Source organism: Lutra lutra, chromosome 7 (genome assembly GCF_902655055.1).
Source record: "Lutra lutra chromosome 7, mLutLut1.2, whole genome shotgun sequence".
Lineage (NCBI taxonomy): Eukaryota > Metazoa > Chordata > Mammalia > Carnivora > Mustelidae > Lutra > Lutra lutra.
Genome location: NC_062284.1, coordinates 3,306,667 through 3,331,728, shown reverse-complemented (window position 1 = coordinate 3,331,728; position 25,062 = coordinate 3,306,667). Strand labels below are relative to the sequence as shown.

The window sequence follows — 25,062 nt, the reverse complement described above, 5'->3', positions numbered from 1 at the left end:
ATTTCAGCCCACGAGACACCTTGCAAAGCTCAGGAGCATTGGAAATACACAATGAAGTGTTCAGGGGGTAAAGGGAGGGTCGAATCTGCCTGTGTGCTCACAGTGGCTGAGGGGAGAGAGGGCGGGAGAGAGACCGGCCGGGGGGGGGACAAAGCCGGTGAAGCGACATTTAGGAACTGGCAGAGGATGCCGGAGAGCTCTGTGGGACTGGGGGTTCCTTGTAAAATTCTGGCAACACCTCTGTAAGTCAGACATTTGTTTCAAAAAATTATTTTAAAAGAAGCAAGAGCAAATTCTTTTAACTTTTTCCAGTTATAAAGAATGAGACAATTGCAAAAATGGTTGTGCGCGCGTGTGTGTGTTTTAATCTGTGGTAGCACATTGTATTAAGGATGGTTTTTCCACCATCACCAAGCAGTCAACTCGGTCCTCACACCGTCGGCCTGGAGCCAGCGTCAGGTACCCGGTTCCGCCGGTTCAGGGCCCCGTCCCCCAAGAGCGCCCCCTCGCTCCTGCTTCTGACACCTGCTGCCAGTCGGGATTGTTCCCAGCTGGACACCCGATGTTCCCTCCTTGGGCTGGATTCATCTACCAGAGCTCAGAGAAATGGTGTATTTATGAGCTCCCCAGTTTATTATGAAAGGACGGAACTCAGGAATAGCCGGACGGGGTATGGGGATGGGGTGTGGGGCTTCCACACCCTCTAAGTGTGCTGTCCTCCCGGAATCTCCGAAGCATAAGCTTTGTGGTGCTCTAAAGGGGGTCCTCATGAAGGAATGACAAGACGCTCCTGTCACTCAAGACCATCCAGAGGTTGTCAGAGCTCTCTGCAGGAACAAAGGCCACATCCATCTCTTGGACCACAGGGTTTAGGGTTCCTTCTCCCAGAGATACTGCATTTAGGGCAAGAGTTGGTGGGTCCTGTTTTTACCCTGTCATAGGTCCGACTTCCGCTCCCTGGGTGTGACCCCCTAAAATGTCCCTGTCCTCATCCCCGGAACCTGCGAGTGTTACTGTATATGGCCCAAGGAATTTTGAAGCTGCGATTAAATTCAGTTCATTATTTTTAATTAGGTCAAATCTTGAGATGGGATGATTATCCTGAATTACCTGGTTGGGTCTGATGGAATCACAGGGTCCTTAGAAAACGCTGGCAAGATGGAGGAGGAGGTAACGTGAAGATGGAAAGCAGAGCCCGGGTGATGTGACTTAGGGGCTGGGAGTTAAGGGATGCGGTGGCCTCTAGAAGCTAGGAAAGGCCGGGAAACACCTTGTCGCCCAGGGCCCCTGGAAGAAACCAGCCCTGCTCAAGCCTTGATGTGGGCCCTGGGAGATGTATTTAGACTTCTGATCCTCAGGTCTGCAAGGGACTGCCTTTGTGTTGTTGAAGCTGCGAAGTTTTGGGTCCTGTTTTACAGGTGACACACACACTGGGTGGGGGCTTCTCTCCTCGGGATCATAATTAAGCCTTAGGGAGGCCAGACTCTGAGCTGTGGTTCCTCATCAGCATTTCAAAGCCTTGTCACCTGGCCCAGATAAACTATGTTCACACTCCCCTGGCTCCCGGGGCCTTAATTTAGTCCCCAGCTTTGATCACCTGTGTGACAGATGGACCTGGAATGAGTTCCAGAGCCAACAGGCAGAGCGCCTGACATCACGCACAGAGATGTCACGGATGATTGTTTGACTTGGGAGAGCCTGGTTTTAGGGAGCAGGCTGTGGCCCCTGAGGGTGGGAGGGGAGTGAAAGGGGAAAGAGTGAAAGCTGACTCAAATGACCCCCCCCTTTTTTTTTAATAAGGGACTCCTTCCGTTGAGTTTAATTTAGTTTGATCATGAATATTATTACTCAAACACGTATAAACATAGAAGTTAAGTGTTTACTTATGCTTGTAGCTTTGGGGCAACTGTAACATCCAAAGTTATTTCAAGTTCAATGCAAATAAAACTGCCCACCCGGTGGAATGCAAATTAACAGCGCCCGGTTAATGTCACGGCGAATGTTGCTTCGCTGAATCGAAATTGATGTTCTCCACACGGCTTCTCGCCCATTTATGAAGTTGTAGCCTGTTAGTCTGTTTCAGCTGAACTCTATTTAATTCTCTAAGAGGACATCGTTATGTGGAAAGAAGCCTGTCCATCGCAGTAATTGATTGATTTGTCCCCCGTTTTCAGACCCAAATGCAGATGTTCATGGATTCTCGTTTGTGTAAAAATCAAAACAGACGCAGGTGAACCGTAGCATTTACTAGCGTTCGCTCAGTGGGTAAAGGCAGGGTCGTGGCCGTCTGCGTGGACGGGGGAGGTGGTGTTGTAAAGGGGTGTGTGGGAGCCCTCTGGAATCTTGGCAGTGTCCGTTTCATGACCTGGGTATTGTTTCTTGTTCTGGTTTTTGTTTTTGTTTTGTTTTTTTCCTATGCTGCTTTCTTTAGGGCATGAAACGTAAGTGTACGGACTGTTGGATTATTATAAATGAACAGTAGTGTGCCTCCATCAGAGCCAAGAAATAGAACATTGCTAGCACCCCGGCAAGCATGTTCTCCTTCTAGTTAATCCTCTTCTTTCCCCTAAAAGTAACTACGATCCTATCCGTGGCAGCAGTCACTTACTTATTTATAGTGGAACTACTAAAGTAGGCAACCCTAAATACTGTTTTACTTTACCTGTTTTTGAACTTAATGAAGACCAAGTCATGTTGTGTATTTTCTTTTGTGTGTAACTTCTTTTCACCCGATATTTATTTTTTAAGAGCCATCCGTGTTGTTCTGGGTCGATGCACTCCCTTCGTTTTTAATTGTCCTACAGAATACCGTCATATGCCACGTGAACCTACAATTGTTAGGACACAGTAATTAAGCCAGAGCGCGTGTTTGGAATCAAAGAATTGCAGTTTGGGGTAGGGAGGTTTGGGTAGCAACCCAAAGAGCGTCCCACCTTGGAGCAAAGGTCAGGGGTGTATGTTGTTTACAAACAATTTTTTATTTACCCTGGCAGCAAAATAGTTTTGACCGTGGAAAGTTGACTGCTAGGGCTATGGCTAAGGAGAGTGTCTCACTGAGGGAAGTGGCCGGTGTTCTGGCAAAGTCCTTGGAATATTTGCTGTTTTCCCAAGTCAGGAGTTTATGGTTCCTCCAGTAACGACGTGCACAAGGCCCATCCCCTTAATACATCCCAGCCACATCTTAAAACCTCTTGGCATAAGCAACCCCATTTGATTTCATCTGGTGCAAACTCTCCCATAGTTCGTTCATCCCTTCTCCTCTTGGTGGATTTCTGGGTGGTTTTCAGTGTTTGACTGTCACAACGTACGCTGCTGTGAACATTCTCAGACATGTCTTCTGGAGGCTATACCTAAGGGGTACAATTGCTGGGTCAGACCGTGCACCTTACTAGATGATGCCCGCTGTTCTCCAGGATGGTTTCTCGTGGTGGTTTTCATTCTGCTTTGTATCTCCCCGGCTTTGAATGAGGTTGAACACCTGTGTGTGTGTGTCTTAGCCATTTGGTTTTCCTTTTTTTGTGAAGGGTCTGCTCAAATATTTTGCACATTTTTCTATTGGATTTTCTTCTTTTTTTTAATCCAAAGGATATATGTTCATTCTGGATCTAAGCTTTTGTCGGTTGTGTATCGATGGTGTTATTACTGCAGACATCTTCAAACTCTTAATCGTGTCTGTTGATGAATGGAGCTTCTTGGTTTTAATATAGCCGAGTTTTTTATTTTTCTTCCCCCTCAGTGGTTAGTGCTTTTCTGTATTCTGTTTGAGACGTCTTTCCCTATTCTAGATTACGAAGCTATGTATGTGGTCTTCTAAGGCTTAATAGTTTGTTTTCACACTTAGTAATGCACGTTAGGAGCTACAGAGAGTCTGAAATTTTACACTGCTTGCATGCTCACGAGTTAGCCAGCTCGGGTTCATGAATGCTGGCAGAAGACAGAAGCCACTGGGTCAGAGACAGATGACTTTATTTCTTTCGGTGATGGCAGGAGTGACAGTTTCAGTATTTTCTGGGGCCAGTGCCCCAAGTCCTGAGTCCCACAGGGCAGACATTAAGAGGGCCAGCAGACTCCTGTACGTGTACTACATCGGTTATAGGGGAGGAACCCGAGCCTAGGGTACTGAATGTTTTATAATGGGCAGTAAGCCTGCCCGACCTTTGCTCCAGAGGCAGACATTGTCTTCATGATACTGGACAGTCAATAAACCCATCCGTTTCCCCAGAGAGAGACACTGTACCTTCTGGGACTGGTCGTCATCTGAACACCTTTGAAAAGATAATCTTGAATAAAAGAGCAGAACCTCTGCTTGCAAGACTCCCAGAAACATGAGAGACCTAGGGGGAGATCTCTCACGACAGTGGAGCCAACCTGTTACTAAATTGTGTGTCCTGAGGAATAAGCAGCTTCATTTTCCACACTGGTACAGTTATCCCTGCACCAGGGGCTGGGAAAGTGGCCGGCGCTGTCTTCCCGGGGCCAGGTGCCAGGGGGCCGGGTGCTGGGGTTCCTGCCGCAGAGGTGGGAGGGCTGATGGGCAGCGCCAGACCCTCTGGAGGAGGGGCTGATGGGACTCTGTGGATGGTGGGAGACATCACCTCCTTCATCAGATCCTAAAGTGCATTATTGTCCACACAGAGCAAAAGCAGACATTTAAAATTGGCCTGTTCAGTATTCAGAATGAAGCTGCCTTTAGCATCTGAAAGTTGAGTTAGATGGACCGTGGGCCCAGAGTTCTCTGCCCGTCCGGCTGGCCTCTTTGTGAGGTTTTAGTTTCTTGTTACTGATACTTGTTCTTTCCTTTTCAGTCTGAAAGTCAGCCTCACTGGCAGAGTATATGGTAGCTAACTGTCGAGGCTTGTGCTGTGGAACGTGCTATTTTGTGAGCAAAACACAGATTGTGTCACAGAAGTGAACACGCTATAGGGCAAAGGGACTGTGTGTCATAACTCACGGTGCAGGTGGGACCCAGAAACCACGCCAGACATTCCCCGTGAGAGGGATTTCTGGTTCTGCGGGGGTTCAAGGCTGGAGGAAGCAGCATGGAGCCGGAGTAATCCAGAGAGTGGTGACTAGAGGGAGCAGCTGCTTCCCAGGGGGCAGAGGAGTTGGGGACAGAGGGAAGAGGTGCTGGTACAAAGCTATGTGGTCAGAGGAGAGGCACCCGTGGGTCTTGCTCACCCGCAGGGGCAGTTGGAGCTGGGATGCCAGGTGCCCGCACTCTGGGTGCCAAGAGTGGGAGCCAGAGCTTCTCCTGGGGCTGGAGGGGTGCTGCAGGAACCCGTCCCGTCCTCCCTCCTCCTCCTTCCCACTGTCGGAACAGAACGGGAAGCCCCAGCGACACAGACTGCTGAGTCCCAGCCCCGGGGCCACGCAGTAGTTGTGGAGGGTGGTGCTAGAGCTGAGAGACAGTAGGCAGACAGCCCTATAGACTCTGAGCAGACGACTGTTCAGACGGGACATCCAACAGCAACGTGAAGACCGTAATGCTCGTCTCATTGCTAGATCCAGGGACCCTGGCCTGTGGGTCCTTTTGGGGTGATGGCCGGGTTCTCTGGTCTGTCCATATGAAGTCATGACTCCTGGCAGGGGCTGGGTCCACACCGCGGCCAGTGGAGGCTAGGGTGGGAGCAGGGTTTGGGTCTGATTATTTTCAAAGGCAAGTGGAACTGGTTTGAGATTTTTGTGAACTTTTGAGGTCAAAGCTAGGCGTCCTAACATGTGAGGTCTTGTTCGAGCCCCTCTGCTGATCACCTGGGTAGCCGGTGCCATCTGGGAAAGGCGGCAAGGTAAGGACAGATGCCGAGGGGAAGAAGGAGGTGATGGGTATGGGGCATGTCGGGCTGGACCTCCAGGGGGCAGCTGGGTGTGCGCATCTGGAGCTCAGGAGACTGATTTGGGGCTAGAGAGAAGACGTTGGGTGCTTGATGGGAAGTGAACCTTTGAGAGTGTCTGGAATTTCCCAGGAGAGTGAGAGGAGATGTGGGAAAAGCTGAAACCAGACCCCATAGGACCCCTAGCCCTTAAAGGGAGAGGAGCTTATAGAGGCAGGAGGGGCCATCCTAACAGAAAGCTCTTCTCGCCCCTTTCATCTTGGCTGTTACTTACTTGAATGGTCACAGAAAGCACCTGCCACAACCATGCTGTAAGTTGAAAGCTCAGACCCCAAAGTGTTGCTGTAGGGACAGTCTCCCTCAAACCACATCTGCTACAAGCACGATGCCGCCAGCACAGCCCACAGCATGTCCCCTCCCTGCGTGGCTGGCAGTGGGGGGTGGGGTGAGTACAGGTGTGTGTGTGGGGGGCGGGGGTAGCGTTGCTCGTGCTCTGTGCTCCCACGAGTCTGACCACCCTAATTTGCCTCTAGAATTGAGTTTGAGCCACAGATTTTCCTCCCTTGCTTTGTCATTACGGTTTTTTTTTTTTTTAAAGCAAAATTTCTAAACTTTCTGAATCAATCTCCGTTTGGCCAAGAAGAGGCAGGATATTTGTACCGGCTCCAGTCTGCTTGGGGATCACGGAATCAGGGTCTCTTCCTCAGTTGGGGTATCCAAGCAAACCAGCGTGGCCACAGGAAGATGGCTGGGAAAACTGTTTTGTTTTTTTTATTATTTTATTTTATTTTTGTCTTTGTTTTGTTTTTTTTTTAAAGCTTAACTCCCTTTTCCCATAAATCAAAGATGTTTTGCATTTTGAGAAGAGCTGATATACCCACGTATGAAGTTACATGGCGAGATACAGGGGTGATGTCTGTGCCATGAACACGCTTTCGTTTTGGTGAAGGATTCTTCATTGACACCTTTAAATCAGCTTCTGAAGTGAATTTACAGTGTGTTTGGAATGACAAAAGCCAGGTTTTCAGGAGCACATCCCGGAGAGGAAGGGCGGTTGTCTGATGTTGAACAAGGCTGTGGAAGCTTCCCTGGGGAGGGAAAGGAAGTAATATTAATTTCTACCCCTTTTCTCTTATCAGCATCTCATTTGTTGTTGTTGTTGTTACGGTGCCTTTGCAACCCCATCAGTGGCGGCTCACTTGATTTTTTTAGCCTTTTAGCCTTGAGCTAAAAAATGACGTGGTGGAAACACATGTGTATTTTCAGGTGCCTGTCCTTGGGAGAGTGTGGAAGGGCAGGGCTGGGAGGGAGGGTTTGCGGAGAGGTGGGGGTGGGCGCCCAGGGGAGGAGGGGAGCTTCTGGGGCAGAGCCGGGAAGAGGGGGTCCTGATCGGCCTACCCCAGGCACCTGCCCGAGCCCGCTCTTCTGCGGGGCTGCCCTGTGATGGGGCGGATCCCGAGCCATTCCCAGCAGCACTGAGTTTTCTAACCTGAATTCTGGAGTTATGACTGAGCTGACATTCTGCGTTCGGGGAGCTTTTAGGAAATCCCGTAAATGTCCTGGCCTTCCTCTCTACACGCAGACCCAACCTTGGTTTAGGCATCTGGTGTGGCCTCAAGTCCTTGTAAGTTTATTTTGTTTTGTTTTGGCCATTACTCTTCTCATGTCTCATTGGCCTCAAGCCTCCAGAAACCACCGAATGTGAAGTTGGAGAGGATTCTCCTCCCTGATGTGCGGGAGGCCCGTGCTGGTGAAAGCAGTAGGGACCCCCAGAGATACCAGAACCTTCTCGCTGTGAAGGTTCTGGTTGGTGCTGAATGGTGTTAAATTTAACCCAACAGCAAAGGCCTGAGGGCGTGGCCAAGGCCATAGAAAGCGATTGTACTACACGGACGACTTCTTCTCGGCCTGTTGGGGCGGTTTACTGAAGTGTGGATCCTCTTAGGGTCCTGGGGAGGCGTGTGGGGTTGGGGCTGGTGAGAGCTGAGGTGGATCACAGGAACCATTAGGGGGCCCTGTTGGGGGCCTCTTTGGCCCTAGAAGTTTTTATTTGCAACGTGGTGCGTGAATCAGCCTTTCTCCCCAAAGCTTCAACACACAGAACTTGCTCACCCATTGACTGTTTTCTTAAAAACAAAAAACAAAAAACAAACAAAAAAAGAGAAAATCTAAGTTCTGTGTTCTTTGTTGTTTTGCTGTGAGCGATGTATCTTCCCGTTTCCAGAGAGAAATCACGTATGTTCATCATGCTTCCCACCTGTGACTTTCTGTTCAGCTGTTTTATTTTTAGAGGAGGAGTTTTAAAAAAAAAAAAAATCCCATATAACTCGTGTACAGAGATCCAGATAAAATCGTAAGTTACCATTTTTGTGTTTTTTCCTTGTTTTTTTTTTTTTTTTCTCCCTCTCTGGAGATTACCGAAGCAACAGGTTTGCTTTTCTTGAGAGTTGAGAGTCAGGATTTTCTTTTCTTATCATCTAGCATCTGGGTGATGAGACGCTTTCTTTCGAAGGTCTTTGGGCCAGGAGACCGTGGTTTTGAGGCATTATGGTTATTTCCTTGCTATCATTCAGGGCCCAGTTCTCCGGGACTTTTTTTTTTTTTTTTAAAGATTTTATTTATTTATTTGTCAGAGAGGGAGAGAGAGCGAGCACAGGCAGACAGAATGGCAGGCAGAGGCAGAGGGAGAAGCAGGCTCCCTGATGAGCAAGGAGCCCGATGTGGGACTCGATCCCAGGACGCTGGGATCATGACCTGAGCCGAAGGCAGCTGCTTAACCAACTGAGCCACCCAGGCGTCCCTTCTCCGGGACTTTTATTGGAGAAAAGTGTCACTCATAGAAATTCAAACGATATCCTTAACGTGCCCTTCAGTATGTTTTTGGGGAGCAGTCTGTGGTCAGGGGCCCTCTGTTTGGTATGCCCTCTTCGGGTGCTGGTGATCCCACGAGGAGTAGGACAGGCCCGGCGCTGCTTCTGGACCCCTCACAGGCCACCGCAGAGGGCTGACATGTCGCTGTCTTCAGTGCGGGGTGATGAGGACTGCGGAAGCACTTCGCCACAGGAGGGGGGTCCCCCGGCCCCCAGCTGGGTCTCAGGGCCGCAGGCCTGCTGGGTCCAAGGACCAGCCAAGAGGGTTGTTGGCTTTGCACAGGATAGAAATAAAAGGAGTTGAGAGGAAGTGAGAGCAGAGTTTACCAAAGCTGTCGGGATAGTGCAGATCTAGACAGAGCATCTGGGAGACTCAGAAAGACCAAAAGATCGAGTCTCAGCTTTGCTTGGGGCCTGGGGTTTTTACTGAGGATTGGGGTGTCTGGTGCACGCGGCTTCTCAGACATTCAGGAACAAAGACAAGTGTTCGGCTGTCGCCCATGGGTCCCTCATGCCCTGGAGCCAGGGTCTCGGTAGTGGGTGGTCTTGGAACACGTTCTTGATGAGTCTGCCTGGTCACTCCTCAGATAGTACCTGTTGCTGTGTTAGGAGATTCCAAAGCACCTCCTTGACCTTTGCAAGAAGGACCTGCCTTCTGTGTTCTGTAAAGTACGTACAAGGCAGAGGGGGCAGGTTTTAGCAACAGCAGTGCGGGAAAAGGAACAACAAAACCAGTTTTTTATGGGATCCCTTTGCTCTCCTTGTTCATCAGGAGGCAGGCTGAGCGCGCCATGACCCTTGAGCTGTGCCTGGAAGGGCAACTGGGTGGGACGAGCCTTCCTTGCAGGCAGAAAAGAACAAGAAGCTTCTGTGTGACTCAGAGTTCAGGAGTGGAGAAGTGTGGGGGTGTGTACGGGTTTGGCAGTGAATGAGGCCGGAGAGAGCTAGACGTCAGCCAGATCGTGGTAGGCACGGCGCTCTGGGTGTGGGAGTATGGGCTTTCTGCTAAAGGCAACAGTCTGGGGGTGACACTTTCTGGTTGGTGTTTTGAATATCTCACAGGAGGAATCAGAGCCCGTTCAGGGGGGCTGCGGGCAGTTTGTGGGTGAGATGATGGTTGTCTGACTGAGGGTGCGTTCGTGGGGCTGGAGGGGCAGAAACGCACTCGAGAGTTGTTTGGGATGTAGTGGGGACCGGAACGGGCAGCTGGTTACGTGGTGGGGTTGGGGGAGACCGAGAGGGAAGACAGACTGGTGGCATCTCCGCAGTTGCTCACTTTTACTTACATGAGACACAGGTGTGTGCGTGCACACACACACATACACACGCATGTTTCTGGGTTTCTGGGAGTCTCTTAGGATTTCTGTAAGGTCTATAACAACTTCCAGGTTCCAGACTTTCTCGACTGGGTGCGTGGTGCTTCCTCCATCAATGGAGAAAGGAATAGAGGCCAAGAAGGAGATGTGACGAATGGAGTGATGAGTTCGTTCATTTTTTAATTATGTGGTTGGGGTGTCCTTGGAGAACCCAGAGACAGAGTCTAGCAGGCAACTGGGGTATGAAAATAATTGACGTTTAGGAGAGCGTTTTGGGCTGGAGAGGACAGATTCCCCAAGTCAGCAGCATGTGTCGGCGGATGGATATATCCATGGGGATTGATTAAATCACTGGGGCAGATCATGCAGGGCCAGAGAGAGAGAGGGTCAAGACGGTGACCGTGCTGGAACACAATGAAGTCACAAAAGTCATGAAGGAGTGTCTGGGGAGTAAGGGGAGAATGCTGAGGCCACGGAGGCCAAGGGAAGGGATACTTGTTTTTTCCTTTTTAAGATTTTATTTATTTGAGAGGGAGAGAGAGGAGCAGAGGGAGAAAGACAAGCAGATTCCACACTGAGTGCAGAGCCCGATATGGGGGCCTGATCCCACCACCCTAACATCATGACCAGAGTTGAAATCAGGAGTCGGATGCTTAACCAACTGAGCCACCCGACGCCCCAAAAAGGGATACTTTCGAGCGGGGAATGGTCAGTAGTGTCAGAATGCTGAGAGAGGCCACGTGAGCTCAGAGATGAGATTGATTTTATTTTGGGGGATTTAGAAGTTGAAAGGTCCCCAGGGAGCACCGTTTAATTGGAGGCAGACTATAAATTGTGTCAGTTAGGAATGAGCGTGGCTGCAAGTCACTGTGGCACGTCCAGGTCTGGATTTCTCTCGTTCATCAAACATGGAGCCCAGGGGCAGGGCTGCTGGGGTGTTCAGCAGCTTGGGAAAGTCTCTGCAGTTTCCTTGGTCTCTGCTGGTTTCTGCCGCCGCAGATGTCACGGGTCACATTCCAGGTAGGAGGAAGGAAGAGAGAGCATCAGCTTTCTGTCCAGTGACATATAATTGTGTATCACCTTTATGCCGCAGTTTCCCAGAAACCCCCACCCCAGGGGCTTCTGCTTGTCTTGTTGGCTCTTATGGGTCACCCAGTCAGTTGTGGTCGTGGGAGCAGAGGACGGGACTGGCACTGGTGGCCTAGTTAGCCTTTGGCTGGGCGTGTGGCCACCTTGAGCGACACCCAGCTACCACTAGTGAGGTGGGGGAGGCTGTCCCGAGTAGGCAGCTGGCAGGGTGGCGCTGACCCTAGGGGGGTGAGACGTGAACGGGCAGTGGGGAGACGCGGCTGTGTGTGGAGGCTCTTGAAGAAGCTGTTCCGAGAAGTGAGGGGAAGGGAACCAGAGGGGAACGTGGGGAGATTGTGTGAGGATGTGAAGGGCGTGAGTCCTGTTGATCTTGATTCTGCCAGAGGTCTTCACAGCCTGGCCGATGCCCAGTGAGCTCGGAGACGGGAGTGGGGGGTTGGGGGCAGCCCATGGCCATCTGGGAGGGTGTGTGCTCCGATTGTCCTCCCTGAGGCTCCTTCCCAGAGCCACTGGCCCTCAGGATTTGGAGTCTGTGGTGGGAGGAGGGGACATTGGGACAGGGGAGTTTCTGGTGGCTTCTTTGACGATGCAGATGGCTGTTGCTGGTCCCTGACGGGTGCTCAGAGCTGACGCCCTCACTGGGGCCTCATTTGCTCCTGGGCCTCTCTGGTTGGTATTGGCTTGTCCCCCGCAATGAATGCTTTTTTTGTTTTTTAATTGTTGGTGGCACTAATCCTCTTTTTGAAGATCCTCTTGGGGGAGGGTCCCTGTAATACCACAGGCCCCACTTTGGGCCCCAGGGTTTGCTGGCCCTTGATCTGCCCTGAGTTTGGGGCTGCCTTACTGCCCAGGACAATGTATCTCTTTTGTTCTCTCTCTTCTTGTGTTGGTGTAGGTCACGGGACTCCGCACCTCTGCTTCTCTCCGTAGGTTCTTCAAAATTCATAAACTGGTTGACCCAGTATTGCAACTTGGGGGCTCCGTGAAGACCAAGAAAAACCAACAGGGAAAAGCCACTTGACTTTATAAAGGAGCAATTAATGTTTTCCCCGAAGATGAAGACTACGAAAAATGAATGTCAGAAAAGATCCTTCCCTCAGACTTTTCTCGGCAGCAGTAAATGCCAGAAAATACTGTAACTTTCTGTCTCCCAAGTATTGAGGAGGGAATAGACTGACATCCAAATGTTCTATGTAGCTTGGTACCTAGGGGGCAGTCCACTTTTTTAGCTGTTGAATGAATGCCTGAATGCAAAGGTCTCTACTTTGGAGTGGATGCAGAGAAACGTGTGTAGCTTGTTACTTTTATGAACAGAAACATGCCCATGCCTGGGTGTGTGTGTGTGTGTGTATGCACGCACATGTGTGGGTGTCTAAACTTAGGAAAAAGGTGGGAAGAATTGTCCCAGACTGTTGAGTGAATGTATCAGGAAGTAGGGGGAACTTTGCTTCTTAATTCTTGTACGTCAGATTTTAATAAGACTTGATCATGTTTTACATTTTGTATTTCTCATTTTTTCAATTTTATAAAATACTGTCTACATGAAAAACAGGAACTATCATTGGTCAAGGCTTGGTTATACAGTTTTAAAATTTAAAGCTTTGGGTTCCTGCTTATTCATTAAAACAATAACAACAACACAGATGTACCGTTTGTGCTAGAACTCTCTTTAGACTGGTATTTATTGGTGAGCCTTAGGAATAAAGGATTCTCAGCATCAACTTCCTCCCTCCTTTTGAAGGTGATGAAATTTTCCTCGGAGCACAGGATGGCTTGAGGAGGATGAAGTATGTTTTTCCAGTCAGACTGTTTCATGTGGTTCAAAATGTATTCTTTGATTTGATTTTATAATTCCCTGCAAGGGCGTTTGACATTGTCCTTATGAGGTCTTTGCCTACTTAGGTCAGTGAAAAGGGACCATAACAAAACAAATCAAAACAAAGAAAGGAAAAGAGTAACTTCCTCCCCTAGTCCCAGGGGAATCCTGGGTTCCCATGTGGGTCTGTCTGTGGTCTGGACCCCATGCACAGGGTCCCAGAAAGAGAGTGACCTAGGTGACCAATTACATGCCCCCGAAGACTCTGCCTTAACCATGCAGGGTCTTCCACAACAAATATTCTAAAGGACCACATTTTGCTCTGAAAGAGATCAGTTGCCATGAATACAGGCTAGAATCAAACTTTTGAAAAGGTCAGACTCATGGAGTCCTACAACTGATGATCATTGGATTGGGCTTACATGTGGACATGCCTTTAAAGAAACATAATGAAATTTATGGGGAAAAAATGTCAATCTCATCCAACAACCCTAATTGAAAATGGCCAAAGAAATACAAAACCGTCCTCAGTGCTAGAAACTAGAGAAGTCCTCTACCCCTATGTCACCAACTCGGAGGAAGTTCTACCCAGTAGAGTGCAAACTGTCTCCTTGGCCAAATCATAGATACCGCTTCTGAGAAAAACTGCGGTATGCAGAAAGTAAGTAGAAGAGATTCTACTAGACTAAAAAGTTAGAGGCTGTCACTGAGGCTGAGACCTCTTAGCTCCATGCCTAGGCTGAGCGGAGTCAGCCTCAGCGATAGCCTCTAATTTCTAGGTGTGTTGCTGAGAGGAGTCGGCCTCTGCATATACAGGGAACATTTACTCCAGTTGGAACCCCTTTCCCCCTGGTGGGTTCACAGTTCAGAATCAGCTCCTGTAGGAAGCCCAAAGTCACGCCTGGCCTGAGGACACAGGCCTTCCTGATAGAGTGGGTTGGGTGCTCAGAAGGTGGGTGATCCTGGGCACACTTAGCCAAAATGGGGTTGGGCCAAACTTCTTTCTACTTCCCGTATCCTCTTGGGTTTTGGTGCGGATTTTGGGACACATTTCCTTGACTCTGGCTTCGTATTTGAAGCAGTTTGTATTCAGCTTTGTCTGTCCTGTGTTCACCCTTTTTTATTGAGTTTTTTGTTTGTTTGTTTTTGCCCTTTTCTGATTTGCTCCTTTTTCATTGGAGCCTTTTCTTGTTTTATGCATACAGTATCTTCTCAAATGTATTTGTGGGAGTTAATGAGAAGTTTTAGAAGTTCCTCTGTACACCTTCATCACCTCTGTTTCCTTTGGGTCATTTAATTTATTTATTTATTAAAGATTTTTATTTTTTTATTTGATAGAGAGGTGGGGGAACACAAGTAGGTAAAGCGGCAGGCAGAGGGAGAGGAAGCAGGCTCTCCGCTGAGCAGGGAGCCTGACGCAGGGCACGATCCCAGGACCCCAGGATCATGACCTGAGCTGAAGGCAGCCACCCAACTGACTGAGCCACCCAGTTTCCCCTCCTTTGGGTCATTTTAAAGTTTCCTCTTTGACATATTCCTTCATGTTCCCAGTTTTCCTTTAATTTCTGATTCCTGGCCATCAGTTGATAAGAATGAAGGACAAGGTCAAACACTTAGGTAGTTGGCTTAGGTTTTGTCTATTTGTCTAACAGTCTTCTTTTATTATTGGAAGGACTGAGTATTGGTTGGGTGTGGTGCCCAGTGGGCTTTATCCTAGGCTCAGGCCACAAGACACCAGACAGGAAGGCTGGAAAGAAGGGTTTTATTTTGGAAATGGGGGACTTTTACTTGTATCTCTCAGGTTCTCATACCCACTTTGGAGCCCATCGATTAGAGCAGTCCCCTCCCTTTAGATTATAGGTGCAGGACAAACATGCTAGCTTCCTGTTTTTCAGTGGTGATATTAATAGCTACTGTTTAATGAGACACTGATTTAACAGTGTCAGATGCTGTTCTAAATGTTTCCCATACATTAACCCTGATGAGGCAGTTAACTGTTGCTATTTGATCCATACTTTGCCAATGAGGAATTGGAGGCAGAGAGCTTCACTAATTTGCCTGGAGTTACCGCTCTAGTTAGCAGTAGGACAGGGATTCGAACCAAGATGGCGCAGGGGCCAGTGGGGCCGCATTGATCCTTATTGCTTTCTGTACAGTTCTTTTAGCACATCTGATGATTTCCTAGGGGCTCACTCCATTCTTTTTATGTTTACTCTGTTTGGACTTGGAATTTCTCTGAATAGTAGGCCCATCCCTCCCCCGATCTGCACTTTTGCTTTCTGGGTTTCGGTTACCTGTGGTTTGCTCTCCATGATTTTAGTTACCCGTCAGTTCTGTGGTCAGCCATGGTCCTGGAGCTGGTCCTCCTTCTGTCATATTGTCAGAAGGTCAGTAATAGCTTCAATGCTACATCACTGTGCCTACATCCTTTACCTCACATCATCTCCTCATGTTGGCACTGTCATCTCACGTCATCACAAGAAGGCTGAGTATAGAACAGTAAGGTATTTTGAGACAGAAAAACCATAGTCACATAACTTTCATGACAGTGTATTGTAATTGTTCTATTTTATTATTATTGATCTTACTGTGCCTACTTTATAAGTTACATTTTATCATGGGTATATTCATATAGGAAATAACAGTCTGTATGAGGTTTGGTACTGTCTGCGGTTTCAGGCATCCACTGGGGGTCTTGGAATGTACCCCTGTGGATAAGCGAAGACTAATGCATGAACTTACAACTTGGGAGTGGTTTTCTATCATGTACGAATTGACCTGCTGTTTGCTTAGTTCTCTGTTCCCATCTGGTTTCTGTCTTCTAGGAATTTCTTGCCATTTATGATCTGCTGCTGTCACCTTTTTTGCTTCTCAGTCCTGTTATGTGTCTGTCATATGCTTCTCTATATATATATGTTGTGTTTACGAGTTTATTTAAAGTGTTTGGTACAGTGGAGGGGAAGATGTGTGTATTCAGTCCACCATCTTGATTCGATGTCTGTGATCCTTTCTATGTGTATTATCTCCTGACTACCTCTTGGTGAAATTAATTGATTTCTTTATTCTGCTGCTATAATAATTAAACTTGAAGTAGCATTTAGGGTGCAGAGGACAGAGTCATCATGTAATAGCCCCCTGGGGCTTTTTGTCTTGGGAATTCTATATGGTTTAGTCATGACTCTACTGCACAGAGACCGCCAGATGTGGATAGTCAGACATGAACATTACTTCTGCTATTCCGATGGAAGAGGAAGAAACAGGCCAGCACTGTTTGTTAAACTTCCTTAGGGACAGATAAATCACGATAAATATGATGTGTGCACATGCTAAAAAACATTGAATGCAGAGTTTATGGGAGGGGTGGTTAAACACTTTTGACTGAACTAAAACATAGTTCAGTAGTGATGGGTGTTAACGTTATAACATCTGTTGTAACAAAGTGATCTATTATAACAAAGTGAACACACTGCTGTAGCCAGTTCTAGATCCTGTAGCCAGATCTAGAACACATTCCCATAGCCAGTTCTAGATTCCTGTAGCCAGATCTAGATCTAGCATCCCAGAAAGCTCTCTTGTACCGTAACTTCAAGGTAACTACTACATTTTGATCACCATGGATTAGTTTTTCCTGTATTTACATTTTATATGAATAAAATAGTACTGGATGTTCCTTTTTATTTTTGAACTTTATGTAATCAGAATCATACAGGATGATGAACTTCTTCAGTGTTACATCTGAAATCTGCCCATGTAGATTTCCTGCATGGGACAGGAGCATTTCTTCCTTTTTAATTGTGATATAGAATTGCATTATAGAAATAGCTGCAATCTATTTTTTTGCTCTATTATTAATCGACATTTAGGTTTTTATTAGTTTTTGGTTAATATGAGTAATGTTGCTTGTATATGGATTTTGGTTACATACATGGAATTTCTTCTGGGTCTTTACCTAGGAGTGGAATAAATGAGTCATAGAGTATAGCTTTTTATATATTCAATTATTGTGGATTCTGCCAGGCTGTTTTCCCAAGTCATGGTACCAATGTAAAACCTGCCAAAAGTGTATATGAGTGTTTCCGTTGCTCCATTAACCCTTGGAGAAATTTGCATTATTGTTGTTGTACAATAATTTCAGCCTCTGTCATAGTGACGAGATCTCATCTCATTGTGGTTTAATGTGTGTTTCCATGATGATAATGAAATGAAAATATTTTGTATGTTTATTGCCCATTTGGATATCTCCGTTTGTGAAGCTGCCTCTATATGGTTTTTGCCTGTGCTAAAATATACTTAGTATGCTGCCTTCCTCTTAATGGCTTGTAGGGATTCTTCTTAATATCTGAGTGATATTTGAATTTCAAGTGAAGTGATACTTGAATTTCAATGTAAATTTCAATACACTCAGGTGAGGGTATAGAAAATATCTTTTTCTACTCTATATAGAACTTGATTTTTCACTCTCTTAGTCTTATTTTTAATGAGGCCCAAGATATCAGTCTTTTTCTTAATGTTGGGGAATTTTTAATAATGGTGGGGAATTGGTTGCGTTATCTCCTCTCTCAAGGTAATGTTATCTTATAGAATCTTTAAACTTTTACCTTTCGTGTTTACTTGAAGATCAATGAGGAATTTTTATTTATTTTTTTAGAGTGGGTTCCACATGAGCCCAATGTGGGGCTTGAACTCACAACCCTGAGAGCAAGACCTGAGTTGAGATCAAGAGTCAGATGCTGGGGCGCCTGGGTTGCTCAGTGGGTTAAAGCCTCTGCCTTCGGCTCAGGTCATGATCTCAGGGTCCTGGGATCGAGCCCCACATCGGGCTCTCTGCTCCGCGGGGAGCCTGCTTCCTCCTCTCTCTCTGCCTGCCTCTCTGCCTCCTTGTGATTTCTGTCTGTCAAATAAATAAATAAATCTTAAAAAAAAAAAATTAAAAAAAAGAGTCAGATGCTTAACTGACTGAGTTACCCAGGTGCCCCAGGAATTGTTTTTGATGTATGGTGTGAGGTACAGGTCCTAAATTATTCTGAAGAGTAAAGCGATCCTGAAAGGTGAGAGTTTGAGAACTGGTGATTTTGAGTTCTAAAATTCCCTTTAAGAAACAGTTTTAGCTACATCCCACAAGTTCAAATGTATTTCTGTATTTGGTATTGCTCACTTGTAGGTATTTCTTAATCTCTCTGGCAACTGCATATTTGATTCAGGTTACTTAGATATATATATAGTTTAATTTTCAAATAATTTGGAAAATTTTTCAGATATTGATTTCTGTATTAATCTCACTGTGGTCAGAGAACATTCTCTGAATGAAATTGTTGGAGACATGCCTCATGATTCAGGGCATGGTCTGTATTTAGTAAATGGGCCATGTCTACTTGAAAACCATTGTTATTCTGTCCTGTTTGTGGTAGTGTTCTCCATGTGTAAATTAGATTGTTCAAGTCAAGTCACTGTACTGATTTATTTTTTTGGTCTGTTTTATTTCCTACTGAGAGAGCTGTATTGAAAAATTGAAATATTTGGAATCATTTATTTCTAGTTTTATAAGATTTTTCCTTTATACATTTTGAGGCTGTGCTATGAAGTGCATACAGATTTAGGATGTTTATGAATTTTGAATTGACCTTTTGTCATTCTTTATGTCCTTCTTCTACCAATAATGTTTTTGTTCTGAAAGTATATTTTATATCTTAATATTAGCTTCTCAAGAGTATTTGTTGTAGAAGTTAGTTCGTCCAATGTCTCTTTTCTGTTTATTTTCCTATCCTATCATATTTAATGTGCATCTCTTATAGGCAGAAAATAATAAAGTTTAATATTTTATAATCTTGGCTGATGCTTTTGATTCTTTGGTTGAAATATTTAGTCCATGTCTATGTATGCGTGTATGTAATTATTTATTTAAGATTATTTATTTATTTATTTGAGAGAGAGATTGAGAGAACAAGTGGGAGGAGGGGCAGAGGGAGCGGCAGACTCCCTGAAGAACAGGGATCCCACCATGGGACTCGATCCTGGGACCCTAGGATCATGATCTGAGCCAAAGGCAGACGCTTCACCAAATGAGCCACCCAGGCACCCTAGTTCATGCACACTTAAAGTAATTACGGATATTTTTGCATTTAAATCTGCGACATTATTTTTTTATTTGTCATATTCTTGTTTCTTCTCCTTCTTTTACTGTCTTTTGAATGAATCATTTTTATTATTCCATTTTCTTCTCTAGCATCTTGCTTGTTATATATTTATGATTATTTAAAGAGCAACCTAGAGATTACAACCTGCATTTTTATGTGGTAGAGTCTTTCTTAAATTAGTACTTTAAAACTTCCAAGCAATAAAAGACCCATTAACAATTTATCACTACCTCTTTAGTGGTGACTTTTGTGCCATTGTGTTCATGTTTCAAAATTTCACATATATTTAAAACCTCACAAGATACTGTTTTAAGCTGTCAGTATTCATTTAGATTTCTCTTTCTGGTTCTCTTCATTTCCTGCCGTATTTCCTTATTTCCATCAGGGATGTTTTTCTTTTATTTCAAGAGCTCCCTTTAGTGCTTCTTTTGGTGTGTGGGTCTATCAATGAAAAATTCTCCCAATTCTTTCCTCTGAATATTTTTAAATTTTTGCCTTCCTTTATGAAGGGTGTTTTCACTGAGAATGGAATTTTAGGTTGGCAGATAATTTCTATCAGCATTAAAAGTTGTGATTTCATTGTCTTGTAGCTATGCTGTGATTTTTTTTTTTTAAGATTTTATTTATTTATTTGACAGAGATCACAAGTAGGCAGGGTGTGGGGGGGGGAACAGGCTCCCCGCTGAGCAGAGAGCCCAATGCTGGGCTCGATCCCAGGACCCTGAGATCATGACCTGAGCTGAAGGCAGAGGCTCAACGCCCTGAGCCACCCAGGTGCCCCTGTGCTGTGATTTCTGCAGCATTGTCAGCTCACTATCTTTCTGTTGCTTTTTTGGTGTATTTTTTTCTTTAAGTTTTTCCATCTTCAGTCTTCAACAAAAGACTTGTTCCAAGTATGTGTTGCTTCATATTTATCCTGCTTGAGAGTCACAGAAGGGCTTTAATTTGTGGTTTGATGTCTTTTGACTATATTGAGCAATTCTTGTCATCGTCTCTTCAAATACTGCTTCTTTTCAATTTCTCTGTCCCCTCATTTTGGAACTGCAAAATACACTTATGTTAGGTGTTTCTACTGTGTCTTTTATGTTTGTAATGTCTTTTTTGTGTGTGTGTTTAGTCTTCTTTCCCTTTATGTTTCAAACTACTTTCCAGTGCTTTATCTTCCACTGTCCATATTCTCTCTTTTCAGTGTCTAATTGTTATTAAATCCAGCTGTTGAATTCTGAATTTCTGTTACTGCATTTTTCATCTACCCATTTCCATTTGTTCTCTTCTAGAATGTTTTCTGGTAGAATTTAACTTTGTCTTCTATTTTCTTGAACATAGGTAATCATAATTATCTTGAAGATAATTTCCTTTTTAAAAAAAGATTTTATTTATATATTTGAGAGCGAGTGAGCATGAATGGAGGGGAGGGCCAGAGACAGAGGGAGAAGCAGTTTCCCCTTGGAGCAGGGAGCCCAGTGTGGGGTTCCAACCCGGGACCCTGAAACCATGACCTGAGCCAAGGCAGATGCTTAATTGACTAAGCCACCCAGGCGCCCCAATTTTGAAGATAATTTCTAATGTCAATTTGGGATTACATATTAGATTATGTTTTTTAAAATGTAGTTTGGGGGCACCTGGCTGGCTCAGTCGCTAAAGCATGTGACTCTTAATCTTAGAGTTGAGTTCAAATCCCACGTTGGGCATAGAGCTTACTTTTAAAAAAGTAAATAAATAAAATTTAGTTTCAATTTTTTGTTGTTTTTCGGTCTCCTGGTATACCAGATGCTTTTTAAAAAATTATTATTTTACTGACATCTGGGTGATGTTATCTTCCTCCAGGGAGGATTTAGTTTTATTCCAACAAACAATGAGGGGAAAGGGAGTCCTGTACTTCAGTTTTGTCTCTTGGTGACTGTGATACTGCAGAACTCTCCACCTCGATGTTCGGCCTTCTAGCAGCCTCTTCACACTGGTATCTTAGCATCTCGCCTCGCATGTATGCAGCTGAGGAATCGTCAGAAGCCTCGAGAGGAAATGGCACATAACGTGTTATAGTCACTGCTTTATGTTCCTGGGATTTTGGCCTCTTCTGTGTCGGTTTCCTTGGTTACAGTGCACTCCGGTTTTCCCCTCCCCAGTCCAAGGAGACTTCTGCAAGTTCTCGCTGATGCTTTCTGCTCAGCCTTTATGTCCTGTGTTGTCAGGCAGACATTTTTCTCCAAAGAGCAAAGGAGCTGTAAACGGATGGCTCTCTCGGTGCATCGTCGTCGTCTTCATGATTTTGGCTTCTCAGATCCTGACTGCCTGGGTTGCTTTCAGAAGCCTTCAGAGATTTTTTTTTTTCTTTAACTTAAATTTTGAAATAACTTGAGACTCAGAAAAGTCGCAAAACTAGTACAGAGAGCTCACTTCTACCCTTTCCTCGTCTTCCCCTGATGTTAACGACTTACAAATAATCTTATTTGTTTGTATTTATAATTGCACATTGCCCTATTTTCCAGGGCTGACGAAAGCAGAGTAGGACTGCTAATTGGTTGGGGCGGGGGAAGAGCGGGGGGAGAGAACTCAGGGAGCCAGTGGGGGCGACATTTTGGTGCAGGACTTCTCCAAGTAGACTTCTCAGAAATCTAAGATTTTTTCCTGGTATGAGACATCTCCCATGGCCAAGTAAGGGTGGGAAATTCTACCTCTCATAGGCAGCCCCTTGGAAATCCACAATGCCATTTCCACGTTGAAGTCTCTGAAAAATGTTTTGGTAAAGAAATCTCCCCATTTGGTTAATCCCAGTGTTTCCCATTTGTATGGCCAAGGAGCTGTTCATTTGGGGGCAGTCTGCGTTTCGTGGCGCACCGGTTAGAGGATACTATTCTGGAGCCCTTCCTAATTTACCCTGAGGTATAAATTTTGCTTTTTTACATTTTCTCCTAGGTTTGGGCTCTCTGGCCGTTTAATTTCTTGCTTCATTAAAGGGAAGAAGGTGGAGAAGCCAAGGTTTCCTTGAAAACAGATTATTTGCCCAAGAAGGTGGCCAAGGCTGTGTTAACATTTCCCACTCAGCCTCCCCCTCCCCCTGCCCCACAGGTCTGGCTGAAAAGCGAAGGCAAAACCTTTGTTTCCCAGATAAACTTCTTTTACATCAGTGCTCCCTGTGGTCTTTGAAAATGCTCCTTTTGTTTTCCTGTTCCTTGCGAAATTGGAGGATGGCAAGTAGGCTTCTGTCTCTGACCATAGACCAGGGCACCCCAGAGATGCCTAGTTTGCTGCGTGGTCTTTTTCGCAGGGCGGGGTGGGGGCGTAGACTGTGGGAACCAGGCGGATTGGCCCCCATGTGTGTGTTTCACATTTGCATCTCCTGTCTGGCGAGCCTAGGTCGGATGCTGCTCTTTGTGATGGGGCAGATGACTAGGCGAGGGCAGCTGGCATACGTCGTCAAAGAAGGTAGCCGAAGAAGGTAGCCGGCAGAGTTTCAGAGTGAAATTTTGACACCTTTCCCCCAGTCCAGCCCTTCGTGTGTATGTCCCTTAGGATTTCCTAGTGGATGTTCCCTGCCCGCTCTCAGGTGCCTGTCCCGTGTGTTGTCCTGGGGCCACTGGGGTGAAGGACAGACCTGATCATACCACTCACCTGCTTGAACGTCTCCACTGCTCGAAGGATTAAGTTCAGCCTCAGGATCTGGCCCCTGCGCCTGTGCTTGGGTGTTCATTTTCCTGTCAGTTACCCGTTTGGATCACTGCGCTCTCTCCTGAATGCCCTCCTATCCTAAGTTATGCCTTAGCTTATGCTGTTCTCTCTGGCAGAAATTCCACTTCTTTTCTGGTCTCCTGGGTGCTGTCCATGTAGCCTTCTAGGCCCTGTTCTAGAACATTCTTGGCCCCTCCTCATCTATATGATTTGCTTCCTTCCATCCGAGCTCTAGTAGCAAATTCTGCATCTGTGTTTTGGGTGAGTACTTACCGTGTCCTGGCCATCGGCTTCTGCTTCTCAGTGGGCCTGCGAGCATGTGGCGTGATCTCGGTATCTCTGGCATATGGATGCAGTCAGCGGACTTCCAGATACTTGGGGAATTAGATGGAGTGACATTGTGTCACTAATGTTTGAAACATTAAGTTGAAGTGACTTTTCATGTGGGTGAATTTAAGGTAATTCATTGATTTCTACATACCGCTCTTGCCGCATCCCACACAGGTTTTGATGGATACTATTTTTATTGTTAAATTAAAAAATTTTTTTTAATTTCTGTTAGGGCTTCTTTTATCATTCATTGTCAATTAGGACCAAATGCAAAAATTTTATACCGACTTATTTATTTTTATTATTGATTTCTAATTGAATGGCATGGTGGTAAAATTAAAAAAAAATGTTCTATATGGTGTTGGTTGATTTTGTGACCTAGTAAGTGGTCAGTTTTTCTAATGTTCTGTTTTTACTTGCAGAGAATATACATTTTTCTATTTATTGGCTGGAAGGGTAGGTATACGTGTGCTTATTTGATCAAGATTGGTCTTCCAGATCACCTATATTCCTTCCAAGTTTTTTTTTTTTTTTTTAATTCACATTTGGGCCGTCAGTTTTCTGATACATTTGTATTGAAATCTGCTATGATTGTGGACTTCTCTTATTTCTTTTCTTTTCTTTTTTTCTTTCTTTCTTTCTTCTTCTTCTTCTTCTTTTTTTTTTTTTTTTTGCTTTATTACTAGTTTTTTTGAAGCTGTGCTATTAGGTGGATCATTATTATAATAGAATTTTGGTGGATTTCTCCTTCTATTATTAGATCGGTTCTCTGTACTTACTAGTGCTTTGCCTTAAAGTCTTTTTTTGTCTGATGCTATTGTTACCAACTGTTTTTTAATCAGCATTTTCCTAGTAGGTATAACTTAGCTACTCATTTTCAGTTGTATTTTACGTGTGTCTCATAGAAGCTGCATGTAGCTGGATTTTAAAAATCCTCCCTGGGGCACCTGGCTGGTTCAGTCCATAGGCACATGACTCCTGATCTAGGGGCTGTGAGTTCAAGCCCCACGTTGGGTGTAGAGATTACTAAAAAAAATAAAAACTTTAAAAAAAATCCACTTTATTTATCCTTTAACCTGTTGAATTTGATCATTTACATGGATAATAGTTACTGATGTATTTGGATTTATTACTGTCTTATGTTGTGGTTTCCATTTTGTAATCCCCTTTGTTCTGTGCCCCGCTGCCCCCACCTTGCCAGACTTTTTTTCTTGTTTTGTTTTGTTTTGTTTTGTTTGGATTGGAAAACAGTGGTTTTCCAACCAACGCACTGGTGTGCAAACTATGTTATAACACGAATAGTACTGTATGTATATTATTGTTTTATGCTTTTAGTAGTTGCGATTAATTATGTAACACAGATTCTCACCTATTGTTTTAACAATGTTTGAAGTGATGTCCATTTCCCACTTCCTCCTGAACATAAAGGAACCTTACTGTTCTCAGAATATCCACTGGGCCCCCTCCCCCTCCCATCTTATTATTGCTTACGGTTATAACGTTACCCTTTTGTGAACTCACAGACTTGTTTTTGCTTGTTTTTAGTCTGCGGTTGTATTTGCCACCATAGTGTATTAGTTTCTGTTCTCACTATTGTTTCTTGCAGTTCATACCTTCCGTCATGGATCAACTTTTATTTCCTTGATGAAGTACATTAACATTACTCTTATTAGAAATGAATGGTCTGTCTGAATATGTCTTTGTTTTGTTTTCTTTTTAAATAACAGTTGAGGGAGACACAAAATTCTATTTTTTTCACATTTCTTAGCACATTGAAACTGATCTTCCATTGCTTCCTAGAATCTGGTGTTGCTGAAGAGAAATCTGCTGTGAATCTAATTGTGGCTTTATTCCCCTGTGGGAGTTTTAGAACTGTTTATTCTTGAAATCTTGACATGTGAATTAATATGTACCTTGCTCAGCATTTGAGTATACTTCTAAACTGTGGGCTCACACCTTCTTTCAATTGTGTAAACAACAACAACAACAACAAAACAAAACCCACAA

The 25,062-nt window shown here is 45.0% G+C and overlaps 1 protein-coding gene across 5 annotated transcripts in view; it reads left to right on the top strand.

Moving 5' to 3' along the window:
- The window catches only part of SH3GL3 (SH3 domain containing GRB2 like 3, endophilin A3), a 137,810-nt gene that overhangs the window by 50,280 nt on the left and 62,468 nt on the right, over positions 1–25,062 (top strand). For 3 of the 5 annotated variants that reach the window (XR_007128861.1, XR_007128860.1, XM_047738642.1), the window contains exon 1: positions 1,075–1,170. The exons of the other annotated variants lie outside the window; for them this stretch is intronic. Coding sequence is in view for 1 of the 3 variants with exons in the window: in XM_047738642.1 (XP_047594598.1) it covers positions 1,093–1,170 (78 nt within the window). In the remaining 2 variants the exon portion in view is untranslated. Of the gene's footprint in view, positions 1–1,074; positions 1,171–25,062 lie in introns of those variants that run through there. 5 annotated transcript variants of the gene reach the window in all.